Source organism: Mercenaria mercenaria, chromosome 17 (genome assembly GCF_021730395.1).
Source record: "Mercenaria mercenaria strain notata chromosome 17, MADL_Memer_1, whole genome shotgun sequence".
NCBI classification, from domain to species: domain Eukaryota; kingdom Metazoa; phylum Mollusca; class Bivalvia; order Venerida; family Veneridae; genus Mercenaria; species Mercenaria mercenaria.
The window spans coordinates 42,172,971-42,196,102 of record NC_069377.1 but is presented as its reverse complement, the minus strand read 5'-3'; the positions used below and the strand labels follow the sequence as shown (position 1 = coordinate 42,196,102).

The 23,132-nt window shown below is 33.7% G+C and overlaps 1 protein-coding gene across 4 annotated transcripts; it reads left to right on the top strand.

Annotated features, from left to right (window-relative positions):
• The first annotated feature begins 1,027 nt into the window (after positions 1-1,027).
• On the top strand, positions 1,028-18,039 carry LOC123536584 (uncharacterized). 4 transcript variants are annotated; one of them, XM_053528031.1, is made up of 5 exons: positions 1,078-1,102; positions 7,503-7,560; positions 7,624-7,663; positions 11,204-11,374; positions 12,727-18,039. In XM_053528031.1, the coding sequence occupies exons 1-5, from the start codon at positions 1,093-1,095 to the stop codon at positions 12,871-12,873; spliced, it is 426 nt and encodes a 141-aa protein (XP_053384006.1). In that variant the 5' UTR covers positions 1,078-1,092; the 3' UTR covers positions 12,874-18,039. The 4 variants fall into 4 exon arrangements, with proteins under 4 accessions (XP_045175831.2, XP_053384006.1, XP_053384007.1 ...); XM_053528032.1 differs by lacking the exon at positions 1,078-1,102 and adding an exon at positions 5,504-5,646; XM_045319896.2 differs by having other exon boundaries at positions 1,028-1,102; positions 7,503-7,663.
• The last annotated feature ends 5,093 nt before the right edge of the window (positions 18,040-23,132 follow it).

Genomic DNA, 23,132 nt, shown 5'->3' with positions numbered 1-23,132 from the left:
AATGCTCTCTTACCGGTCCGCGCGTCAACCGTTGTTTATCGCAGAATATACAGGGCTTGTTATGACGTCATATTGCCGCCTGACGTACTACACATTACCACTCGCGTAAATGAAGTCCAGCATAATATTTATTAAAATATTCCAATGAACGTGTCAGAATGAAAACAGTCAGGGCCTTTTTGTGATTTATCGTCTAATTTACCACAGTTCATCGGTCAAATGCTTCTTCATTTAACCACTCGGGCTAGCGCCCTCGTGGTTCAATTCCTACGCATCTGAACTCTGAACCGTGGTAAATCAGACGATAAACCACTCGGAGGCCTTGATTATTTGTTAAGTAGAACCAACTGACTTTCTTCAAAAGCTATTTATTATCATTTAATTATTTTAGGCACTGCATCAACGATTTGTAACATGCGAGTTACATCATATAGACTAATAGGTTAATTTCTGAACGAAAATTAGCTGAAAATAAGATGTGTTTATAATCGAAAAATCGTTTGATTTGGAATATTCATTCTTAATAGCTGACCATCTTCGTTCAAAATGTAACAAAATTTAATTGTTTTAAGATACATTTTAGGTAATTACCATCTGTGCTTAAAGCCTCATGTGGCTGCCACAATTTTCATTATGAATATGAAATATATTCATTTCTTCTTAAATCCTATTTTCAGTATTTGTTTTCTCTAAAAATTATGAATATTAACATATAACAAAGTTTAATTTTTATTAAATACATTTAACAAATAATCAAGGCCTCCGAGTGGTTTATCGTCTAATTTATCATGGTTCAGAGTTCAGATGCGTAAGAATTGAACCACGAGGGCGTTAGCCCGAGTGGTTAAATACTGAAGCATCTGAGCGATTGACCCGTTATGTAACCCCTAGGCTCCACCGGCTCCACCATACACATTCCGGTAACTCTGCCCAACTTATTGTTATATACTACTGTTATTCTTCTACGAATATCTATAAATTCCATTCCATTATTTGCTAAAATTAATAGCATATGTTTGTTGTTGGCTTACGAATTCAATTCGTATTTCCTGCTGTGAGATACAGCAGGGTTACTTTTTATTCTGAAAAGGAATGGTGATAGGTAAGCAATAGTCATTTATTATATACTTAATTGATTTAAAAGTATTTTTGTTGTTAGAGTTAACATCAAATGTTGTCTGGAAAATATTACTGATTTAACTGTTTCAACTGATTCAACATTGTGATGTACAGAATCGCAATGATTAACCAGATAGCAGCATGGATAACAAAGCTGCTGATAATCCAGCGTACAGCTGCCCGGTTGTTCGAATCTTCCCAATGTACAACATTGTACAAAGAGTGTGCCTGTAATAAAACAAAACAGACATTTTGAAATGCTGTTAAGCAAAAGTTGTCTCCTTAAAAAGGTTCAATTTCATCAAGATCATGTTTGTTATTGTGGTTTGAAAGACGTGCATATTCGAATAAAGATTCGAAACAACAATTCTTCTGATCAGTACTACATGACCTTTATTTTCTGTATTTTCAACACAGACTAAGGAAGGTAGGTTAGATTTTCATATACCCTTATCTTTTATCTTTTGAATTATTAAGATTTTAATCGAATGTTCACGCACGTAACGGCTATTACAGCAGTGTAATACATAATCATGATTTCACCCAAGGTATCAAATGGTAAATATAGTATGGACTTGTTCGTTATAAATACCCATATATCCATGTAGTGCATTATACGATACAAAAGAAAAATGTCACTCAAAGACAAAAACATTATTCGATGAGACTCGCCATTTCAAACAAGTTTTCAAAGCATAATTGTTATCTAACAGCTTATAACATTAAAACATTTTGTGTCAAATATATGGTTCTTAAATGTAAGTTTATTATGAAATAGAAGCAAATAGGACAAAAAATAAGAATGGTAGTGATTATAACGACAAACAAACAGTTCTCTTGAACAGTTTTTTCCGTTATGTTCCGGACAAGCATATTATGTAATAAAGAAACGTACAAGTATTAAGAAAATAGGTCAATGTACACTTATGATTGCTGGACAAAACATTTCCTTTCAATGTCCTCTTTTAGTGTTTAAAATATAAGCACAGCCGCTTGACTATTTCTAAAGTGATATTTATGACAGGTATGGTAAATAATGGAAGGTGAAAATGACGGAAACTAAAAGACCTTCAAGCAGTTGAACTCCATTGACTGTCTTTGTCGTTTAACTGATCGAAACTTCCAAACTTTCTTTGTTATTAAAAGTCAACAATCACGCGTAAAAATTATATAATTCATTATTGGTGTATGTATTACTTTAGTATCCATCGGCCATTTACCGGGATATAATTCTAAGAAAATTTAGGTCATGACGATTTAGAAAATAAAAATGTTCCTACTGTCACGCCTAGAGACCTTTAGCACACCTGGCAAAATAAAGAACTGTAAAATATTTTCCCTAAAGGGAAACAATCTCTGATTCAATGTTGCGTTTGCTCCCTTGTTCATCTTTTTCTTTCGATCGTCCTGGTATTCGGACAGGCATTTTTATTCATTTGGTTATAATATTTGTGAAATAGATTTACTACAGTGAGCAATTCTTAAGTAGAAGGAATGAATGCTTAAGTGGGATTTCCTGGCCTCTTACTGACAACTGAGTCTAAACCGTAAGACGAGGTACCGACAACGGAAGAGACCATCCATATCCGTCTAGGTTAAGCTCAATTTTGCGCACACACTATTTTCTCACCACCATTGTTTACTTTTAAAATATACATGTACTTTAGGTCAATTATTTGGCAGGTCCTACAAGGTGTGTATTTGGGACATTTTCGTCTCAATATTTAAAACGGCCGAATTTGCCATGCGGTGAAGTTTTATGTACTCTCGCTAAATTCTTCTGTAACAATTCTCAAAATCGATATTTTTATGACTTTTACTCTGTGCTTATTTTTTCGAATTTTCAAATTAACTTTCTCCTTTAATAACGCGTCGATCTAAACCTTTTTTAGAAAGAGTACCCGGGCCAAAATACGAAACTGACCTTTGTCACTTTAACATGCGGTTTTAACAAAAACACATTTTAAAGTAAATTTTCTCCACTGAAGAATTATTCTTTCCTTTTGTGCCTGAATACATTTGCTTTAATATCTTATGGAGTCTTACAAGGTTAGACCCGTTAAAATGCAACGCAAGAATAGATCTGGGGCCGTATTCATAAAGCATCTTAAGTATAAGTTTTGACTTAAGTTTAAGATTTTACTTAAGTTTGTGGTGATTTCAGCTTAAGTCTAAGTAAAAACTTAAGTGCTATTAATAAAACAGGTTAAACTTAGGATACGTAAGAAATGACTTAAGTCAGAAAACAAAATGGCGTCGTGAGTACGATTAAAGTGTTGTTTTTCAGATAAAAGCACTTTAAACATAATAGTGCATGTTGTATCTGTCTGAAATTAATGGGTTTTTTATGTTTTCGTCCACAATAAAAGCCAAGAATTACTTATTAAGTTGTTTTATGAATAACAAATATACTTAAGTAAAATAAATTTCTTACCTAAGTAATACTTAAGTAAATAATCAATTTCTTATACTTATACTTAAGATGCTTTATAAATACGGCCCCTGGACAGATTTTATTCAGCGTAAAATAATTGTTTGTTTCGCTCGGGTAGGCAAACATAACACTGTGCACTTCCGTGCAATTGTCGGTGTTTACAAAGTTTTTGAAATGTTTTTCATTTTGTGCGTCAATAGATTGATTGATATAGCCTATATATAGCACAAGGTCGAATTATTAAAATTCAGTATTATCTATTTCAAGTTTAAAATCTCATTTTTCTTCTTCTTATAGCTAGTTCTCTAGGATTGTATCAGAGGGAAGACGGCACTAAATTTACAAATTTAAGTCTCTTTTTTTATCGCAATATCTTTCTACAAGCAAGCGCATCAAGCCTGAATCTTATAGGTGCTCCTGAAAATCATTTTTGGACAGAATTTCTGCAATAATTATAATATTGACATTAAGTGCTTAACTTTACTCATTCATAACATCACTCATATATCAGGTCAGTAATTGTTTTGCTATATTGTAATGATAGTCAAATCAGGACGGGTAGGAAATCAAACTTTACAAATGTGACAAACCTTCATATGTTTAAAATTGATTCCATATTACTTAAATTATTGATTCTAGCCAACGCTATTACAAAAAACCTAAAGCTGAGGACTATTACTAGTAGTCATGCCTAAATGTTGTAGAAATGCTAGGTTCGAGCCAGCGTCCTCCCGGTTAGGAGACTTTTGTCCTATCTTTACATTACTGCATCTTTAATTATGTTAAATATATTTAATTTATCAAAAGATAAATTTGCACTGACGTCATAAAAGTTAAGTTGTGGTGTAAAGATCTTCAGCTGTACCTGCATAAATTTTGCTCCCTGCGGTGCTGCATCATATCCTTGGTTCCCAGGAACGAACTCCTGGCTTGTCGACTGATCATAGCACGATATAGGTCCGTTCCGGTTAAATACACTACAAGTACGCAAGAAAGTGTACTACAAAGAAAGTACTTTGTTTGGCTTTATCGATTCTATAATTAATGGAAAGATTTAAAATCTTCTTGTCAGAAAACACATGCCCTATTTCAAAATGATTTGACAAATATTTTCCTTGCATAACGGTTCAAGCAAGTAGTATAACTTCAAGTGAGCAATCTAGGGCCTTTATGATCCTCTTGCTTCCATGTTTAGTAAAATTGACATCAATCCTACTGACTCCATATGATACTTTCACATTGGTCTTACTATAAGCTACATATAGACAAAGTTTTCATTTCTATATCTCAAACCAAATTCATGTTATTGAGGAAAAACAATGGACATGTCGACTGCATTAAAACTCAATCTGTTACATGTAGTTAAATTTGTAACCATGACAATTTTTCAACTTACAAAGCTAAATAAATATAAAACAAATAACATTTCTTTGTGTGTCTTTATTTTGGAAAATTTGCAAAATAAGTATTTTAGATAATTTTTACCTTACCTTGCAGCTGTTTATTTTCATTTATTTAATTTCTTATTCAAATATTAAGTTAGTGTATTAAACGTCAAAAATATAAGCTATGAAATATAAGGTAAAGTTCTCATTAAAGTAAAAAAGCACATGTCACATTTTCTAAACATACCCTCTCATAAACCAAATATTTACACACTTAGACGCATGCATATGTAAATCATTCTTTCTTAGTAATACCGACTTTATACCGGTATTTGGCAATGAAATCAAGACTATATAGGCACATTCACAATCTAATGATGCATTTAAAAACAACATTGGATTAGCGACCCGAAACAACCATTATCATACATAGACCTTTAAGCAGAATCTACCTGGATGGGCCTTCGGTGTATTATATTTACGGAATTAGTTGACTTGAACATACCTTAAACTTTCAAAAGTTTTTATGTTAAAAGGTAATTCAAAACCAATCCAAACTCTGTTCTGTAATTGCGTTGTATTTTATGCAATGGTGCGATAGATCTATGCCAGTTGTATGTTTACGATATTTATATTTTGTTATATAAAATAACTGTCGCATAACATTCAGGAAGTTTGAAAGGATAACAAGGTGATTCAATATGTTAGGTAAATATTTTTCGTTTTTTTTTATGTTAACATTGAAAACAAGATTCTTTTTAAAATACTAAACATAATTTAATTTATATCTATATCACGGTAGGTTTGAGCTTTTTTATTGATGTTGTTAATATTGCATTTGTTTGATAGGATAAAATGTTGCTGATAAAATTTAAAATCTGATTAGAAGGAAGTGTTGCCAGAAATATAAATGACAGATCTTTTCACACTAAGGAAATGCGGAATTAAGGTGAAGAAATGTACCAGAATCTAGCTGCCTCCTTAACCAGTTTATATGGAACGCCACAGCCGTCTTATGTCGGAACATTTCATGCGCGATGTTCACTTGTCAAACAGTGTCACGGTTATTATGTTAAAAAGCTATTTTATTATGTCAAAGAGTGGGGTCATCTTGTCGAAACAGTATCTAATTATGTTAACCTGCAATGTTATCTGGTCAAAGTGTTGTGTTAACTTGTCGAAACAAGTGTCTTATTATATTAACTAGCAATGTCATCTGGTCAAAGTGTAGTGTTAACTTGTCGAAACAGTTTCTGTGTAAAAAAAATCTATGTTATCATGCCTAAATGTAATGTTAACTAGCCCAAACAGCGTCTTATTATGTTAACGAGCCGTGTTACTATGTCCAAGTATGATATTGTCTGCAGAGTGTGTTATCATGTTGAAAAGCTGTTATCTTGTTAAAGTATCGCGTGATTTTGTCTACAGAGCGTATTATGTTAAAATACATGTTATCTTGTTAAAGTACCGTATGATGTTGTCTACCGAGTGTACTATTATGTTAAAATTCTATGTTATCTTGTCAAAATGTTGTCAAGGTGACATGACATAATAACATAGATTTTTTAACACAATAAGACACAATTTTGACAAGTTAACACCACACTCTATCAATGAAATGTCCTGACAGCTGCGGCGTTCTGTAAGTTTAACAATGTACTAAATATAATTTAATGTGGAAAAAAATTCATACTTAACTGGCTGAACTATATAATATTTTCAGCGCGTCCCAGAACGACACACAAAACTTTTAAAATTTCATTTAGGCGCTCTGGCGCGTGGCAGGACAACACAACAAAATGTGCTACATAAACCGCACGCACGCCATCGCTATATAACAATTCAACATGTATTCTAGAACAAGAGCGACATTATGTTCCGAAATTCAGTTTGAGCGCTTAAAACTTGATTGATAAAGGGCTCAAATAAGAAATGATAAGAATGTTCGGCCAATGCAGTCATAGATACAATTTATCTAGCTGCCTAAGCACAGGCAGATTAATATAAGTGTTATGATCAACAACGTACCGTTTACATATTCTGATGTCGGCCAGGTATATTTCTCCTTCTTTGCTTCGCTGCAGTGTAAAACAAACACTTTTGGACATGGATTGTGAATTTCACAACAAAATTACAGCATTGACAGCTCTGTATTTCTGAAGATTAACAATGTTCCAGTCTATATAGCATCATCAACAATGAACTTTTTTGCTACACATCAAAGTATTCAGTCAATGTTCAAATTTACAGTACAACACCTGTCATGGCCACCAGTCTGGAGTAGTTTTTAATCACTCCGCACAGAAATGTAGTCCTGAAAAACACAGACAAAACAACTAAATGACATAAAATGTACACAGGGTCAAAATTACATTTGGAATTTAACAAGTCAAAGTAGGGATGGCTTCAAAGCTGGAACTTCAAAATTTCAAAGAACTACTTCCTAGGATACAACGAAGTACTTCAATACCGGGGTGACACCTTCTTTACCGTCTCTACTACAAGAAATAATAACTGTCTGATACATATGAAAAGTTTCTTTATAAACATCTTTTTTTATTTAGCTTTAGACAATAGATCTCCACCGGACACTGATGAACCGCCCACCGACACGAACCCATATCATGCTTTAGACAATAAATCTCCATCGGACACTGATGAACCGCCCACCGACACGAACCCATACCATGCCGGCTATGATCAGCAGGGAGCCATGTTTATACAGGTACAGCTGAAGTTGATATATTTTGTCTCTTAAAACTTTAACTTAAACCTGATGACGACAGTGTAATTTAATATAATTATATAATATAATTAGAGATCCAGTAATATAAGGATAGGACACAAGCCTCCTAACCTGGAGGGCGCGGGTTCGAAACTGGTGTTTCCTCAGCCTCTTATTTAGGCACGACTACTAGCAACAACCTTTCGCTTTAGGTTTTCGTAATAACGTTGGCTAGAATCGATTATTTATATAAAAATGATTTAGTTTTAAACTTCACAAAATATGAAAATATGAAGGTTTATCACATTTGTAAAGTTTGATCACCAATACAATATAGCTAAACAATTTTTTATATATATATATATTTTAGTTGGATTTAACGTCGCACCGACACATGATAGGTCATATGAGTGATGTTTTGAATGAGTAAAGTAAAGCACCTGTTATCAATACTAAGTATTGCAGAAATTTTGTCCAAAAATGATTTTCAGGAACACGTATAAGATATTGGCTTGTAGAAAGATGTTGCAATAAAAAAGAAACTTAAATTTGTAAATGTATTGCCGTTTTCCCTCGGATACAATCCTAGAGACTCTGTCTCTGTGCAGGTCCTTGCTAAAGCTATAGAAGAAAACAATGAGTTTTTAATTTGAAATAGATAATGAATTTTATCATTTCGACCTTGTGCTAGGCCATATCAACAAATATATTGTCGTACAAAATGAAAAACAGTTCAATGACTTTGTAAACACTGACAATGGGTATATGCTATGTTAGAACAGAATCAAATAGTTTAGTATACTACATTTACTGCACATTTGTATTCGGCTACCCGAGCGAAACAATTTTTGTGCTATCTGAATAAAATCTGTATTGATCTATTCTTGTGTTGTATTTTAACGGCTCTAAAATGGTAAGACTGTATACAGCTGAGATTCAGCAAAACCAGTATTAAAACAACTGTATTCAGGCAAAATAAAAAAAAATATTTCTTCAGTGGAAAATTGACTTTAAAGGTGTTTTTGTTAAAACTGCATGTTAAAGTGTTAAAGGCCAGTTTCGTATTGTGGCCCGGGTACGCTTTCTAAATTCGCTTACTTGAGGCACCCTATAAAAATGATATTGACAGTTTTATCATTATTTACCTATAGTTTGATTCTGTATAAATAATAAGATCTAGATCTACATATTATTTATAGGCGAAAGTTAATTTGAATATTCCGCAAAAAATTCACAGAAGAAAAGTCATAAAAAGTTCAATTTTGAGAATTGTTAGAGAAGAATTTGGCGAGTGCATTACTAATACATGCATAAAACTTCACCGCATGGATTATTCGGCCGTTTTAAATTTTGAGGCGAAAATGTCCCAAATTACACTCCTAGTAAGACCTGTCCCGTATTTTCTGCAAATGATTGACGAAACGCATATGTGTATCTTTAAAATAAACAATGGTGGTGAGAAAATAGTCTCTGTGCAAAATTGAGCTTAACCTAGACGGATATGGATAGCCGCTTCACTTGTCGGTTCCTCAGTTTAGGGTTTAAACCGATCGTCAGTAAGGAGATAGGAAATTCGATTTAAGCATTCATTCATTCTACAGAAGAATTGGTCACTATGGGAAATCTATATCACAAATAACCAATTGAATAAAAAGGCCTGTCCGAATATCATACGTCAGGATGATCGAAAGAAAGATGAACAAGGGAGCTAACATAACATTGAAGCAGAGATTATTTCCCTATAGGGAAACTATTTTACAGTTCTTTATTTTGCCAGATATTCTAAAGGTCTCCCGGAGTGATAGTAGGAACTTTTTGATTTTCTAAATGTTTTGACTAAAATTTTCATAGAAATATATCTCGGTAAATGGCTCACTAAAACAATCCATATATCAATCAAGGTTTATTAAACTTTTACGCGTGCATGTTGACTTTCAATAACAAAGAAAGAATGAAGTTTCAATCAGATTCAACGACAAAGACAGTCAGTGTAGTTCAACTGGTTGAATGTTAAAAGAAAAATCCCGTTGAAAAGTGTTGTTTTTGACAATAAGTTCAAAGTTTATCAAAAAAAAATATAAACAGTAAATTATCAAAAAACACATTTTTATTAAATGCCATTAAGTGCAATCAAAATGAATGCTCGCAAATCGAAAATTAGATGTCAAATAAGGCTATCTTGTTACGAAAATGTAAGCGTTAAACATGGAGCAAAAAGACACACATATATAAAGATATGCTGGAACAAAATTGTACTAAAATAAACTAGATCATTGTAAGGCAAATGTCAGTAATACAAATTGTAACTCAGATATTGATAATTGCATTGACCAATTCAATAGTACACTCGACGGTGTAGCCTCGCCTTTGTTTAAACGCAATGTTACCAATTCCAATGATAAGTTTTATTCTGTATAAAGATAACAAATGGTATACTACTGAATGTGATGATAAGAAAAAAATGTTTTATAATGCCTTGAACTTGTTTAGACAAGATAAATCAGAAGCAGGTATAGTAAATTTAGTAGCCAAACGCTCTGAGTATAAATGGTGCTTACGTAAGGCTAGATATGACTATGATCAAAAGAAGACTGATAAATTGATTGAATCTCGAGTGCAGAATGCTAAATTATACTGGAAAATGTTAAAAGAGAGTGCAGGAGTTATGAAGTCAAATATACCTGTATTGACAGCAGTTGAATTGGAACAATATTTTAAGTCGGTGAATAATCCAGACGACATATTTTTTACACCTGACGATGATATTTTTCATTTTATAGAACGTTATGAAACAATGAATTTTGTATAATGTTTGATGACTTGAATATGCCTTTTAATATAGACGAACTCCTTTAATATGTCAATCGATTGAACTCCAATAAAAGTGTAGGTCCTGATTTGTACCTAAATGAGTTTTTCATTCACGGTAAAAATACTCTTTTGCCATATATAGTGTTGCTATTCAATAAAAATTTTGAAAATGGATACTTTCCAGACAGTTGGCCGGAAGGGTTTGTTATTCCCTTACATAAAAAAAGAACGATAAATGATGTGAACAACTATGGGGGAATCGCATTGCTAAGTTCACTTGGAAAACTATTTACTAGAGTTTTACATAATCGTTTGTGTACATGGGCTGAACAATATGGAGTTTACATTGAAGCACAGGCTGGTTTTAGGTCAAAGATGGGTACAGCAGATAATGTTTTTGTTTTACATTGGCTCATTAATCATGTTATTAATAGTGGAAAGCAATTATTTTGTGCCTTCATTGTTTTTAGTAAGGCATTTGATTATGTTAAAGAGACTGTCTTTGGTCAAAATTAGTCAAGTAAGGTATAAGAGGAAATATTTTGAACATAATGAGAGCAATGTATTCCAGTGTTAAATCAAGAGTTAAGCATATGAACCAGTTAAGTGATAGTTCCGAATGCCAACTAAGTGTAAGACAAAGGGACTGTTTGTCTGCTTTTCAGACAACAGACTTCATTTGATGCCATCGGTCCTTCCGGATTATCTTAGTTTTGTTATCTATTACAGCAACCAACACCGGGACCATATATGCACTCCTACGCTGTCGTAACGGACCAGCCCCTGCCAACTCTTCATTTTGGTCGCGCTAGGAAAAGAGACCTTACCGTACCAGCCATTCTCGTTTGCTTGTTTTGTTGCTGGTGTACAGGGATTCCCGCCATCTTTTATGCGTCGAAAGTAAGTGTCTTGAGTTTAAATGTCATGAGGGCCACTCATATGTGTCTGGGCACCTTCTTGTCCAGGCCGTAAGTTTGAAACTATTCAAAGGATTGTGTAAAATATTCATACAATGACAGAGAACAGAGAACATTGTAGAGAGTTAATTGCTTCACTGGACCATCACAGCGATAACTGAACAGAAAAAATCTTTAAAAAGGTTTTTGAAATAGGCTGCTTAATTAATGTCCACCAAACTTGGTTAGAAGCAGGTCAATAGGTAAAAGTCCTCCTCATGTGAGCTACTTGGACCCATTTTGGTTTCTTGTTGTACTTAGTTTTTCAAAGTGGTGAAGGAAACATATAAGAATAAAAGACATTAAGGGGTAGAACCATAACTCTTCTTTGTCCCAAATTTTCTTTTAGCTCCCGTCATTTTTACATCCCGTTATTTATCATACATGTCATAAATATTACTTTAGAAATAGTCAAGTGGCTGTGTTTATATTCTAAACATTAAAAGAGGACATTGAAAGGAAATGTTTTGTCTAGAAGTCATAACTGTTCATTGTCCCATTTCAAAAGATATGTTCCTTTATAACATTATATGCTTGTCCTGAACATAACGGAAAAACTATTCAAGAAATTAAATTAAACCTCACACAATGAGGATATTGAGAGAACATGCAATGTGAAGGGCTTTAACTGTTTTGTTTGTCATTACAGAATCATTACCGTTGTAATTGTTTGTCCTACATGGTTCTCTTTCATAATAAACTTACATTTCATTTACGAACCATACATTTGACACAAAGTCTTCAAATGTTATAGGCTGTTAATTAACAAATATGCTTTGAGAGTCTGTTTGAAATGGTGGGTCTCATCGAATAATGATGTTCTAGTGTTTGAGTGTCAATATTTGAAGGTATTTTTCTTTTGTATCGTATAATGCACTAGATGGATTTATAGGTATTTATGACGAACAAATCTAAACTATACGAGGGGTTCGTTTTATCATTTGATACCTTGATATAAAGAAACAGGGAGAAATCATTGTTATGTAAAACGCTGCTGTAATAGCTGTTACGGACGTGACGAAATGTCATATCGCGAAATTATGTAATAAAACATTCGATTAAAATCGTTATAACTTGAAAGATAAAGGGTAAGAGTAGATGAAAATCTAAATTAGTTTAGTCTGTGATGAAAGTACGGAAAATAAAATTCCTGTAATACTGATCAGAAGAATTGTTGTCGAATATGCACGTCTTTCAAACCACAGTAACAAATATGATCTTGATAAAATTGAACATCTTCACAGAGAAAATTTTTGCTAAGCAGCATTTCAACATGTCTGTTCTATTCTATTACAGGCACAAAATGAGTACGATGTTGGACATTGGGTAGAAGCGGAGGCGTACCAGCGGGAAGCTGTACGCTGGATTATCAGCAGCTTTGTTATTCAGTTCGTTATCTGGTTAAGCATTTCGATTCTGTACTTAGCACTGTTGTCTCAGTAATGTTTTCCAGACAACATTTGATGTAAATTGTGACAACAAAAATACCTTTAAATCAATTAAGTATATAATAAATGACTATCGCTTAACCTATCACTACTCCTGAATAAAAAGTGACCCTGCTGTATCACACAGCAGGAAATTCGAGTTGAATTCGTAAGTCAACAACAATATTAGCATAGAATGGAAGGACTTCGGACACTATTATATGCTTTTAGCCTTCATTTTGAATGCAAAATTCTCATTAAGCATTTAAGTTTCGAGTCAATGATAAACCAATGTGTTGGTTAACTTATTACAACAGAAACTGGTTTGTATCTGTTCCTATCATGATGGTTTTCTTATTTTATGTAGACCAGGGTATATTTTCTTGAAAAAAATAAAATGTTTAATTTCCGTAAAAATATAATGTCATCACTTTACGGAAGTTTTAAATATATGAATTCCAGTCGAAAAAAAAGTGACAAAATCTGTTTCTTTTAAGGAAAAGATAACATTTTAAGATTAAAACCCTATAAATAAATAAAAAAGAAAACGATATTTTTGCAAACAACCTGTACTTGATATATCTATACACTGTTCGTAATGTAAAGTTATTGATGTATGAATAGGTATACATGTATAAGTGACCGGTCAGTTTTATTACAGTGGTTCAGGTACATGTAGTTATTAAAGTACATGCAAATGTCTGTATAGCTCTGTTCAGTCCATGGACTATGCCGAGAGAAAGCAAAAATACTACAAAATGTCTTTCCTTCTCGCACAAAGGTGTTAATTAGGTTCTTACTGAGGGCATATGATTGCTAGCAATTAGCTTGATTATAAAGTCAGCACCACTGCAACTATACTAATTAATCTTACCTTATGTTATCACGGGGGCCGCCGTGGCTGAGTGGTTAAGGTCGCTGACCTCAAATCACTTGCCCCTCATCGATGTGGGTTCGAGCCTCACTCGGGGTGTTGAATTCTTCATGTGAGGAAGCCATCCAGCTGGCTTACGGAAGGTCGGTGGTTCTACCCAGGTGCCCGCTCGTGATGAAATAATGCACGGAGGGGCACCTGGGGTCTTCCTCCACCATCAAAGCTGGAAAGTCGCCGTATGACCTAAAATGTGTAATAGGTCAGGAATGTAACTTAAGACACACGGAGTTTTAAGGACCTTTCTTAAAGCTGTGTAGTACATTATTTAAAATGCACACTCTGTATTGAGTTTGTAAATATCCGTCCTAAAGTACATCATAAAGTATATCATTTTAAAACCTTTAACTGGAGAATAATTAGAATATATTGTATTTCTCTTCACCAAACTTACACAGCTGTTTTCAGGATGTAGCAAACCAAAATATCATGTTAAAAGATCTGTTTACTTAAGTATTTTGTGTAAATCATATGTAAAGACATATAAACAACATTTACCCTGCTTTCTTTAACTGATATCATTACATTCTTTCATCAAATATATAGACCTTTTTACAAAAGCTTGGTTGCTAAGCGGATGTTTTGATTTTAACGTGCATGCGCTCTTTGCGTGTGGCAAAAGAACCCTCAACGATAAGAAAACCTACATAAAAATATCATACCATTACGAATTATTTTGCCACTATAAAGATGATTTCAGTCAAGTAATTTATTATACAGTATATTTTGGTTAAATACATGTATATTTTTTAATTAAATCTTACCTGAAAAGCATGCTTTATTCTTATTTTCGTCAGAAAAGAACAAGCATTTCCAGTCCATTTCCACACATCATACAGATATAAAAGTTTTTTACTTGCATTTAAAAATGTCATACTTTTTTTTAAGTATATCTATTTTTTCCCACGACTTCATATAGTGGTTGGATATACTTTATTCCGACTTGAATGACATCTTCATACTTGGGGGTCGCGGCTCCATGTCACTGAAGTTGCTGTTCATGTGAGATACTTTAATGCATCCGATCAACAATGCCATAATATAAGAACGCACTCGGATTAACATATCATGTAGCGGAGCTGGGTTGTTGTTGTTGTTTTTTTTTTTTTTTTTTTTTTTTTTTGTTTATTTGAATCAAAAATAAACATTTCTAGCATTTTAAAATCTATACTTTGGAACTTTAATGGACATTTCCTTTTAAAACGATGAAAGCGTAGTTACAAAAAAATATAATTTGTAAGATATGAATCAAATCAAGGACTATAAAAACATACTGATACAAATCTCTTTTTTTCTATTTCTTATATTTACATGCTGGACCATTTTCATATCGAAAACGTATCGTGCGCAGGAGTCATAATCCGTAATTTAGTAGAATAATTATGAATAAACTTGAATTCCACAAAGAGTAGAACAGAAAAAAATCGATGTAAGACTAAGCGCTAAACACCCCTCCCCGCTACACGCCCCCTCTCTATTAAATCTGGCCGCATCATTAAACATCCGAACCACTTGATATTTTCAAATAAAAAAAAACTTTCAAATTCGAAGAATTAATAGAAATAAAAAATAACAATTTTAAGATGATTTGAATTATTTTTTTTTTAATACGGAATGAATTGATAACCATTTGAGTATAACTAGATACATAATCACAGGCTGAACTTTTTTAATTGACAATTTTATTTTCAACTTCGACATGTAATCATATTTCAAGTATCATGTAAGCTAATTGCGACTGGTGGTAAGTTAAGAACAAAAACTTTATTATAACTATATTGACAATATTTTTTTTTTCTTTTTTCTTAACCTAAATTTGTCCAGATCAAAATTGCTGTAAAAAATAGTGTATTAATTAGTTTAAGTATATCAGCTGTGGGTTTATAAAGATCAATATATATATATTCCTTTGTCTTGCGGTGGATATTTACTATAAAACAAACTCATTATTGATCGAATAGATTGAAATACAATATAATTCTAACGTAATTTATATTGTGCAGTCATGTCTTTTTGCCCTACGTAGAGTGCGCATACGCGAAAATTGTTTCCCGTTGCTAAGCAAATAACTCTGTGTAAAAAGGTCTATATATGAATGACGAAATAACTTAACAATTATTTAAGCGCTTTAAATTTGAATTCACTATTGTATTCTGTTAGTGCGTGTGTGTATCAGCATGGAGGTAATATAGAGATGGAGTGCGGACGAAAGCACTTCAAAGGTACACTGTGTGGCACCGCGGCTTTGTTATCCTCTGGTAAGTACATGTCAATCTTTAGCAATTAGGTGTTAATCACATCATGTTGCTTCATACGGAATTTATCGAGTGAGACCCGATAAACAGCCGGAATAGTCCGATACTGGGTTCGGGATGTTCCGATATTTTCCGTTTAGTACCTACCTGACACTTCAAATACACATTCTGACGTCGTTCTGTAAATGCTGTCCCCTTTGCAATTAATCTTGACGAAATACACGCATTTTACATGTCATCCACGTTTGATTTACATTGAAAAAGACTTATTTTATTTTGTTTTATTATATTATATTATGTTACTTATTACGAAAATTAAGGTTTTGAAGGGATTTTCTTTTCCAATGAATTAATTAAAAAAAAACAGGGACGTAGAGTGATTCTGACAATTACTTGCCATATTGTCCATGTGAACAGCCAAACGATCGGGAAATGTTTAATATTGCGAACATGTAAAATGCGAATTTGAATTGTGGCACTATTCATGTGCCAATCTGACAGCTGAAACTATACCGGAGGGTCCCTGGATATGTCCAGAATGTAAAGACAAAAGGTATGAATACGAAATTTCACTTTATTATAAATGAGGTTAAAAAAGCATGTGCATCTTTACAGGCACAGACCTCCAGATCGTGCCACAAAAAAAGAGAGAAAAATGTTCCAGTTTAACAGTGAGATTTCACACCAGCTTCAAATCTGCGAAATAAATTAATCAAATAAATAAATAGATAGATAGATAAATATACAAAGAAGGGGTTTGGTAACTGAATAACTACTTAAATAAATAAAATTTAATATAGTTATATGAACGACTTCTATAAACTTGTAATAAAGACTAATTACGTAAAATTTGCAGTCTAAAAACATTGTCATTATTTAAAATGCTCACAATTGCTCACGTTTTTAATACCAAGTAAATGAAAATTTGATACATTGACTTCAGTTTAACATGTTTAAATTTTTTAGGAATTTTTAGGAAATTTAGAAGAATTTAGTTTAAAATGACTACATAGAAAACTGTAAGTACTTACTTTACTGAGTCACAGCTGTCTAAAGGGTTATAATATCATGAAAACGCATGCTTTAAGTAGTGGTAAATTTTTTCTACCGATGAATCCCCTGCAGTGCGCATTGTTTGCATTAATTAGTTTCAAACTATGACACGTGCGCATATGTCACCCACAACTTCCGTTTTGTTGAAATTTTGATGCATCTGCTGATTTATGATAAAACCGCGGTGCCGCACAGTGTGTTCAAAGGATTATGTTAATTACATGTGAAATAGTGATAATTAGGTGTCTGCGGTGATATCTCTCGTAGGATTCTGAAAGGAGCTCAGCAAGGAACTACATGTGGTATAATAAATAATTAGCACCAGTTACCTCGTCCGCACTCCATCTCTATATTACCTCCATGGTATCAGTGAAATAATGTTTTCAGTTAACAAAAAGGGGAGCGGTGGTCTAGTAGATAAATTGTTGGTCGCTCAATGCAGGAGTCGTGGGTTCGAGCCCCACTGGGGTCACGACCATGATTTCTCATATGACACTAGTACTTGTTTTTGCAGGAAGCGGACTCGAGAATGGTTCCAGTAAGCTTCAAGCTTTCATCACGATCGAGCTAAAACAAATTAGTATAAACTAAATGATGTTGAATATTTATGAAAGGTGACATATAGGTCCGGGTGTTTAAAATTTGTTATATTTTATATGTATATATCAACGCCATACACATGTTTTACTTTCAGCAATTGAAATGGAATTCTTATCAGAAATTCTTATCATTTTTCATTTTAAAAAATGTGTCTCCATATATCAACTATACATGTATTTCATGCTTAAGAATAAGTCTTTTCTTTATCTATGCATTAACCAATTGTTTTATAGTAAATCATTTCTATTGTAGATAAAACTTTATTTCAATTTATTACTCATTGTTAATAATATTTTTATTATCATACTAAAATGGAAAATAAAACTGTTTTTAAAAAGAAAAATGTTTATCTACTTTTACTTAAAACAAATAATTTTCTATTGCAAACTCATATAAAAGAAATGTGTTCTCTTTATCATAAGCAATCTACAGATCATTATCTAATCATGCTTACTATCATGCTGATTTTTCTCTGCCACAGAGCGAGATGCATGTAATTATAATCATCTATTAATAATGCATGCCCTTGAGGTTACCTGGCTCAAAAAGAGCGATATTTCGGGCAAATTCCGAGCAGTGTGTTATGTGATGACAGGTATTTGTGTGCTGTATAACATCAATACTAAGAAAAGGCAGTCATCTTATCAAGGCCGTAGGATATTCTTGCTTGGGATAAGTACCAGTGGCACAGATAATACTTGAGCCGCGCCATCAGAAAACCAACATAGTGCAATTGCGACCAGCATGGATCCAGACCAGCCTGCGCATCTGCGCAGTCTAGTCACGGATCCATGCTGTTCGCTAACGGTTTATCTAATTCCAATAGACTTTGAAAGCGAACAGCATGGAGCCTGACCAGCTGGTCTGGATCCATGCTGGTCGCAAAGCCACTATGTTGGTTTTCTCATGGCACGGCTCATGTGGCTTAAACATGTAGTAAAAATGTATCCGAAATGACAGTTCTTTGTGGGGCTTGCCTAAGGAAGCTGTATCGGAAAAAGTTAAATCGGGATAAATCTGACAACAGCCCATCTAAAGATAATGTTCTCTAATCAAGGCTGAAGTTGTGAGCAAAACACATTCGAAATATGTCATTTGTAGGGCTAAAGTAAAGGCAGGTCGCTGCATAAAAAATCCACCTGAAACTCGGCTGGACCTTTTAGTTCGTTTTCGCGTCTAGCCGTATTTGTATATGCCATCTGCATGGAAAGCGACTTGACAAATCACTTTCGTGGCATCACACTGAATGTGAAACCGTCACTGACATGACCTGCCAAGAAGCTGCTGTTCATGACCTATGCATCACAGGCATATCAATGTCAAGCGTTATTTCTGTTAGATAGACTATAGTCAGGATCAGATAAAATGCTGTGCACATATTGCCTCTTTTTTATGGTGTTTAGGCCTAGTCCGCCGCAAAGAACAATCTTCAATTCAGTTTTCACAGAAGGAAGAACATGAAGTAATGAATGCGTGTTACAGTTAGTTTGTGTCTAAAAGAAATAAATATAAACGCACAGAAGAAGATGAAAAAATAAAAGAAATGAAAAATATATAAAAAATACAAAAAAAAAAATAATAAAAACAAAATGGAAAACAAATAACATCCTCATCGCTAGTGTCGTGAGCGTCGCAAAGAAGGACATGCAGAAGATTACCTGGTGTGATGCTAGTATTTTACAGCACACATTTGCCAGTCTACTGCAACAAACAACCAGGATAAGCAGGAAGGTCTAATACGGCAGAACTTTTGTTTTCAACAAAAAATTCAACAAATGCTTTCCCAGATTTTCACTGAAAGGACGAGTTAAACTGTAAGGCGTAAGTGTTTGAGTATTAGCAAAATAACCTACGGCATACGCTTCGATTGGACGACAGCATAAGATAAGATAAATGCCGGTTTCCAGTCCCCGTATCAGTTGTTCCAGGGATAAGCCATCGAAAATTTAACGCAACGAATAATAATGAATTCACAGTATTTGCTTCTCTCACTACTATACATGTATAACATGCCTACGTGTACCTTTCAAACATTTGTATAGTATTGGAGTTACAAACAGATGTAAAAATATGTGACAATCAAATTATTAAAAATGAATATAAAAAATATTGGTTACTTTACATTTGGGGACACCCTGCCGTTATATTTTTTGTTTAAAAGTACTGTTCCCCATCAACACAATAGTCACAGAAAATGTGTATAATTAATATCTACATATGCTGGCCAAATATGGTTTTGATGCAACAACAGGGTACGTAATTCTATTTAGAGCAAAAATTACCGTTTTATGAAACAAATATTGAAAATTTGACTTTGAGAAATAATCTCAAATATGTATTTTGATGGTATAGGTAATTAGATACTTATTTCTTAGTGGTTTATTTTTCACTCTTGGAATAGGCAAATTCATATAGAAAGTGTCCGAAGTCTTTTATGGATGTATTTTGTGTAGTTTATAAAGTACACATCTGGCCGAATATCGTTTTGTTCTTTCTCATATAATATTATTTTCAAATCTGAGTAATATGAGCAAAACCTGTATGTAAGCTCAGTCAGAACAGACAATATGTATAAGGTTGAGACCACCATGTACGAAAATTCATAGTACACACATATGCAACAAATTAAAGGTTCAATTTTGATCCGTATAATAGAACAACGCTTTTTTGTGTTTTTCAGAATAATGTGAATTAAATCAAAATTTTTTATAGTTAAGGTCAATTTTAAGATTTGAAAGAAAGTAACCTAAAAAATGTAGGACAAGTTTAACACAGTGTTTTTCCCCTAAAAGTAGTTAATATTGTGGTGTCCAGGCATTTGTTCATTCTTGTTGTAATTTTTATCTCGTCAGACACTGGGTACAAAAGTTCTGTGTACGAACATCGAAGGCTAATTGCTTCATAAATAGGTTCATATAAATTCTATTATTACGTTAAATCGATGGTATTTGTCCGTAAAGATATTTACAACTCATTATTAGTTGCTGCCATACCCTTATTTCCATGTAAACATGCTTAAAGAAAAACTGTTTTTCTGTAATAGTCTCAATTTCGTTTGTATAGTACCAGTAACACATCTGCATGAAAAATACCAAGTTTCAGCTTGATTAAATCAGTTTTCCAGGTTTTATGGCATTTTCAGTAACGCGTGTCCCAGCGCCAATTTTCCTTCAAAACTGATGTCGCGACATAATTTTTAACCAGTTCTTGTAGCCAGAGCTGGTTTTTGCCCTATTTCATAAATTTTCACCATAATTTGCAAGCAAATTACACATTAACACTTCGAAATATACCAAATGTCCCCTCTGAAAGGTATAGATGGGCATAATTTAGAGAGCAAATTTGCATTTTTTTTAAAAAAAAATACCCCCAAGACAGTGAAAATGTGATTTTTTGGGTTTTTACCAATTTTTGCAGCAAAATTTCAATGAAATGCTCATTTTTTTACCAAAATCTGACCAAACTAGTTCATTTATATCAATATCTGGACAAATCTCATTTTTTGCCCACATTTTCTTATAGGTCACAATAGCCTAAATAGTTTCCCCTATATATTCTATATAAAACTGACCTTTTTCAAAGAGCTACCAAACATAGCTAGACCCATTTAAGAGAACAAATCCTTACCTCATTTTAAAGAGTTATGATAAAACTGATATAAAATGAAGAGAAAAGTAGGGGTCATGTATCTTCTAAGAAAGATTTCTCTGGTCACATTTACTTACTGTAAACTGACATCAAAATCACACTGCTGTGACCTGGAAGTACTACTCATACTAAAATGGAGCTTGACTTCACCAAATACAACCTGCTCTCCCATTTCTCCTACCAAAATGTCAACAGTACATCCACAATGAAATTTAAACAAAAACTAGCCTCAATTTAGATCTCTGTTGCCATGCCAAGTGAAAAATTACTGTTCAAATACCTGGCAGCCATTACGCGACTAGACCAGATGGCTCCCACGCTGGTTCCTTTTGTTTAGTTAGGCCTATAAGCCGACTGAATTCAGCTAGCCGGCGACTGTCGGCCATTTTGAATTTGTGACGTCATATTTGTGTTGGTAAAAATACCGGGCGTTCCGTATCGCTGTAGTCACAACCCGATAAGCAACAACACTTTTGTGTTGAATGAAAAGCTCTGATATTAAAAGGTTGAATATGGATCGTAATCAGGTGAAATACTTTTGTATTTGCCTGTTCTCTCGTTCTAGAGCGGATAAGTTGATTGTTTACTTTGTTTATCACTGTTTATCTGGTACACTACCAGATGTGGCACATGCCAGTTCTGGTCACCGTCGTCTGTTATATCCATAAGCTTAAGATTAAGTCAGCTCTAGGTCTGTTATGTTTATTTTTCAATGCAAGACAAGTATGAACAGACATCTTGTATTTTATCGTTTATTGTAACAACTGTAGCCCTAATAGTCTATTAATTAATAAAATAGCCTATTTAAGTCCAGACGGTTTCGAGTCTTTCTGATGAACTCCCTCACTTGGGCCGCGTGACGAACCAAAGTTTAAATGTGGTGCAGCGGGCAACCCTGAGGAACTCGGCAGGGGTCCGGGCGTCACAATATGTAGTGTGTCCACCTCTTCGACGTATGACTGTAAATAAACGAAATAGCAATGACATGACGTCATTTGGATTCCTGTTCCATTCAAACAGAAGCGCATTTTCAAGACCTTGCAGATTGTTCAAAACTTTATTTTTTCTGACTTTCCTCCCCCAAAAATGCTCTATGGGATAACAAACTGGGGAATACGCGGGTCATGAAAAAATGAACGTACATGTCTTGTCCAGCAAGAAATCCCCATGTATGGGCATCTACATGGGGTCTAGCGACATCGTGCACAAGAATTCATTCCATTGATCTGTTGAAGAAATGGAACTGCCAAAGGACGCAAAACCTTATTTTCATAACGCTTAGCATTCAGTTTTTCCATGATTTTCCTCGTATGATTCCACCAAGACCATGATAGAGATAATCTACTCCCATCAACAAAACGGTTTCGTTCAATGAACAGTTATTAGTAAACCTCCCCCACCCCAATCCAACACACACCTTTCTTCCCTTTCTACACAAAACACGAATCCTACCGTCTGTAAACTTAAAGGGCTTGATACGGTTTTCTGCACAAAATGGCCTTGTGGACTCCATGGAATTGGTATTGCACGGCTATATTTGCACGGACCTGATCGAATAATAATGTCAATGAATCAAACAAACTTAAATATATAGGACATTTTTATATACGTCTTTCATATATTTATTATTCATTACGTTGATAATGGAACTATTTTTATTCAGCAAAATTATTTTTATCGTCTTTCTCGTTAACTTTATGGTGTGATGTTATTTCTGATTATGTGAAATAGAATATTGATTTCGTGCAGTTTCAGTACTGAATATATGGAACTCATGCATTAAAGGAA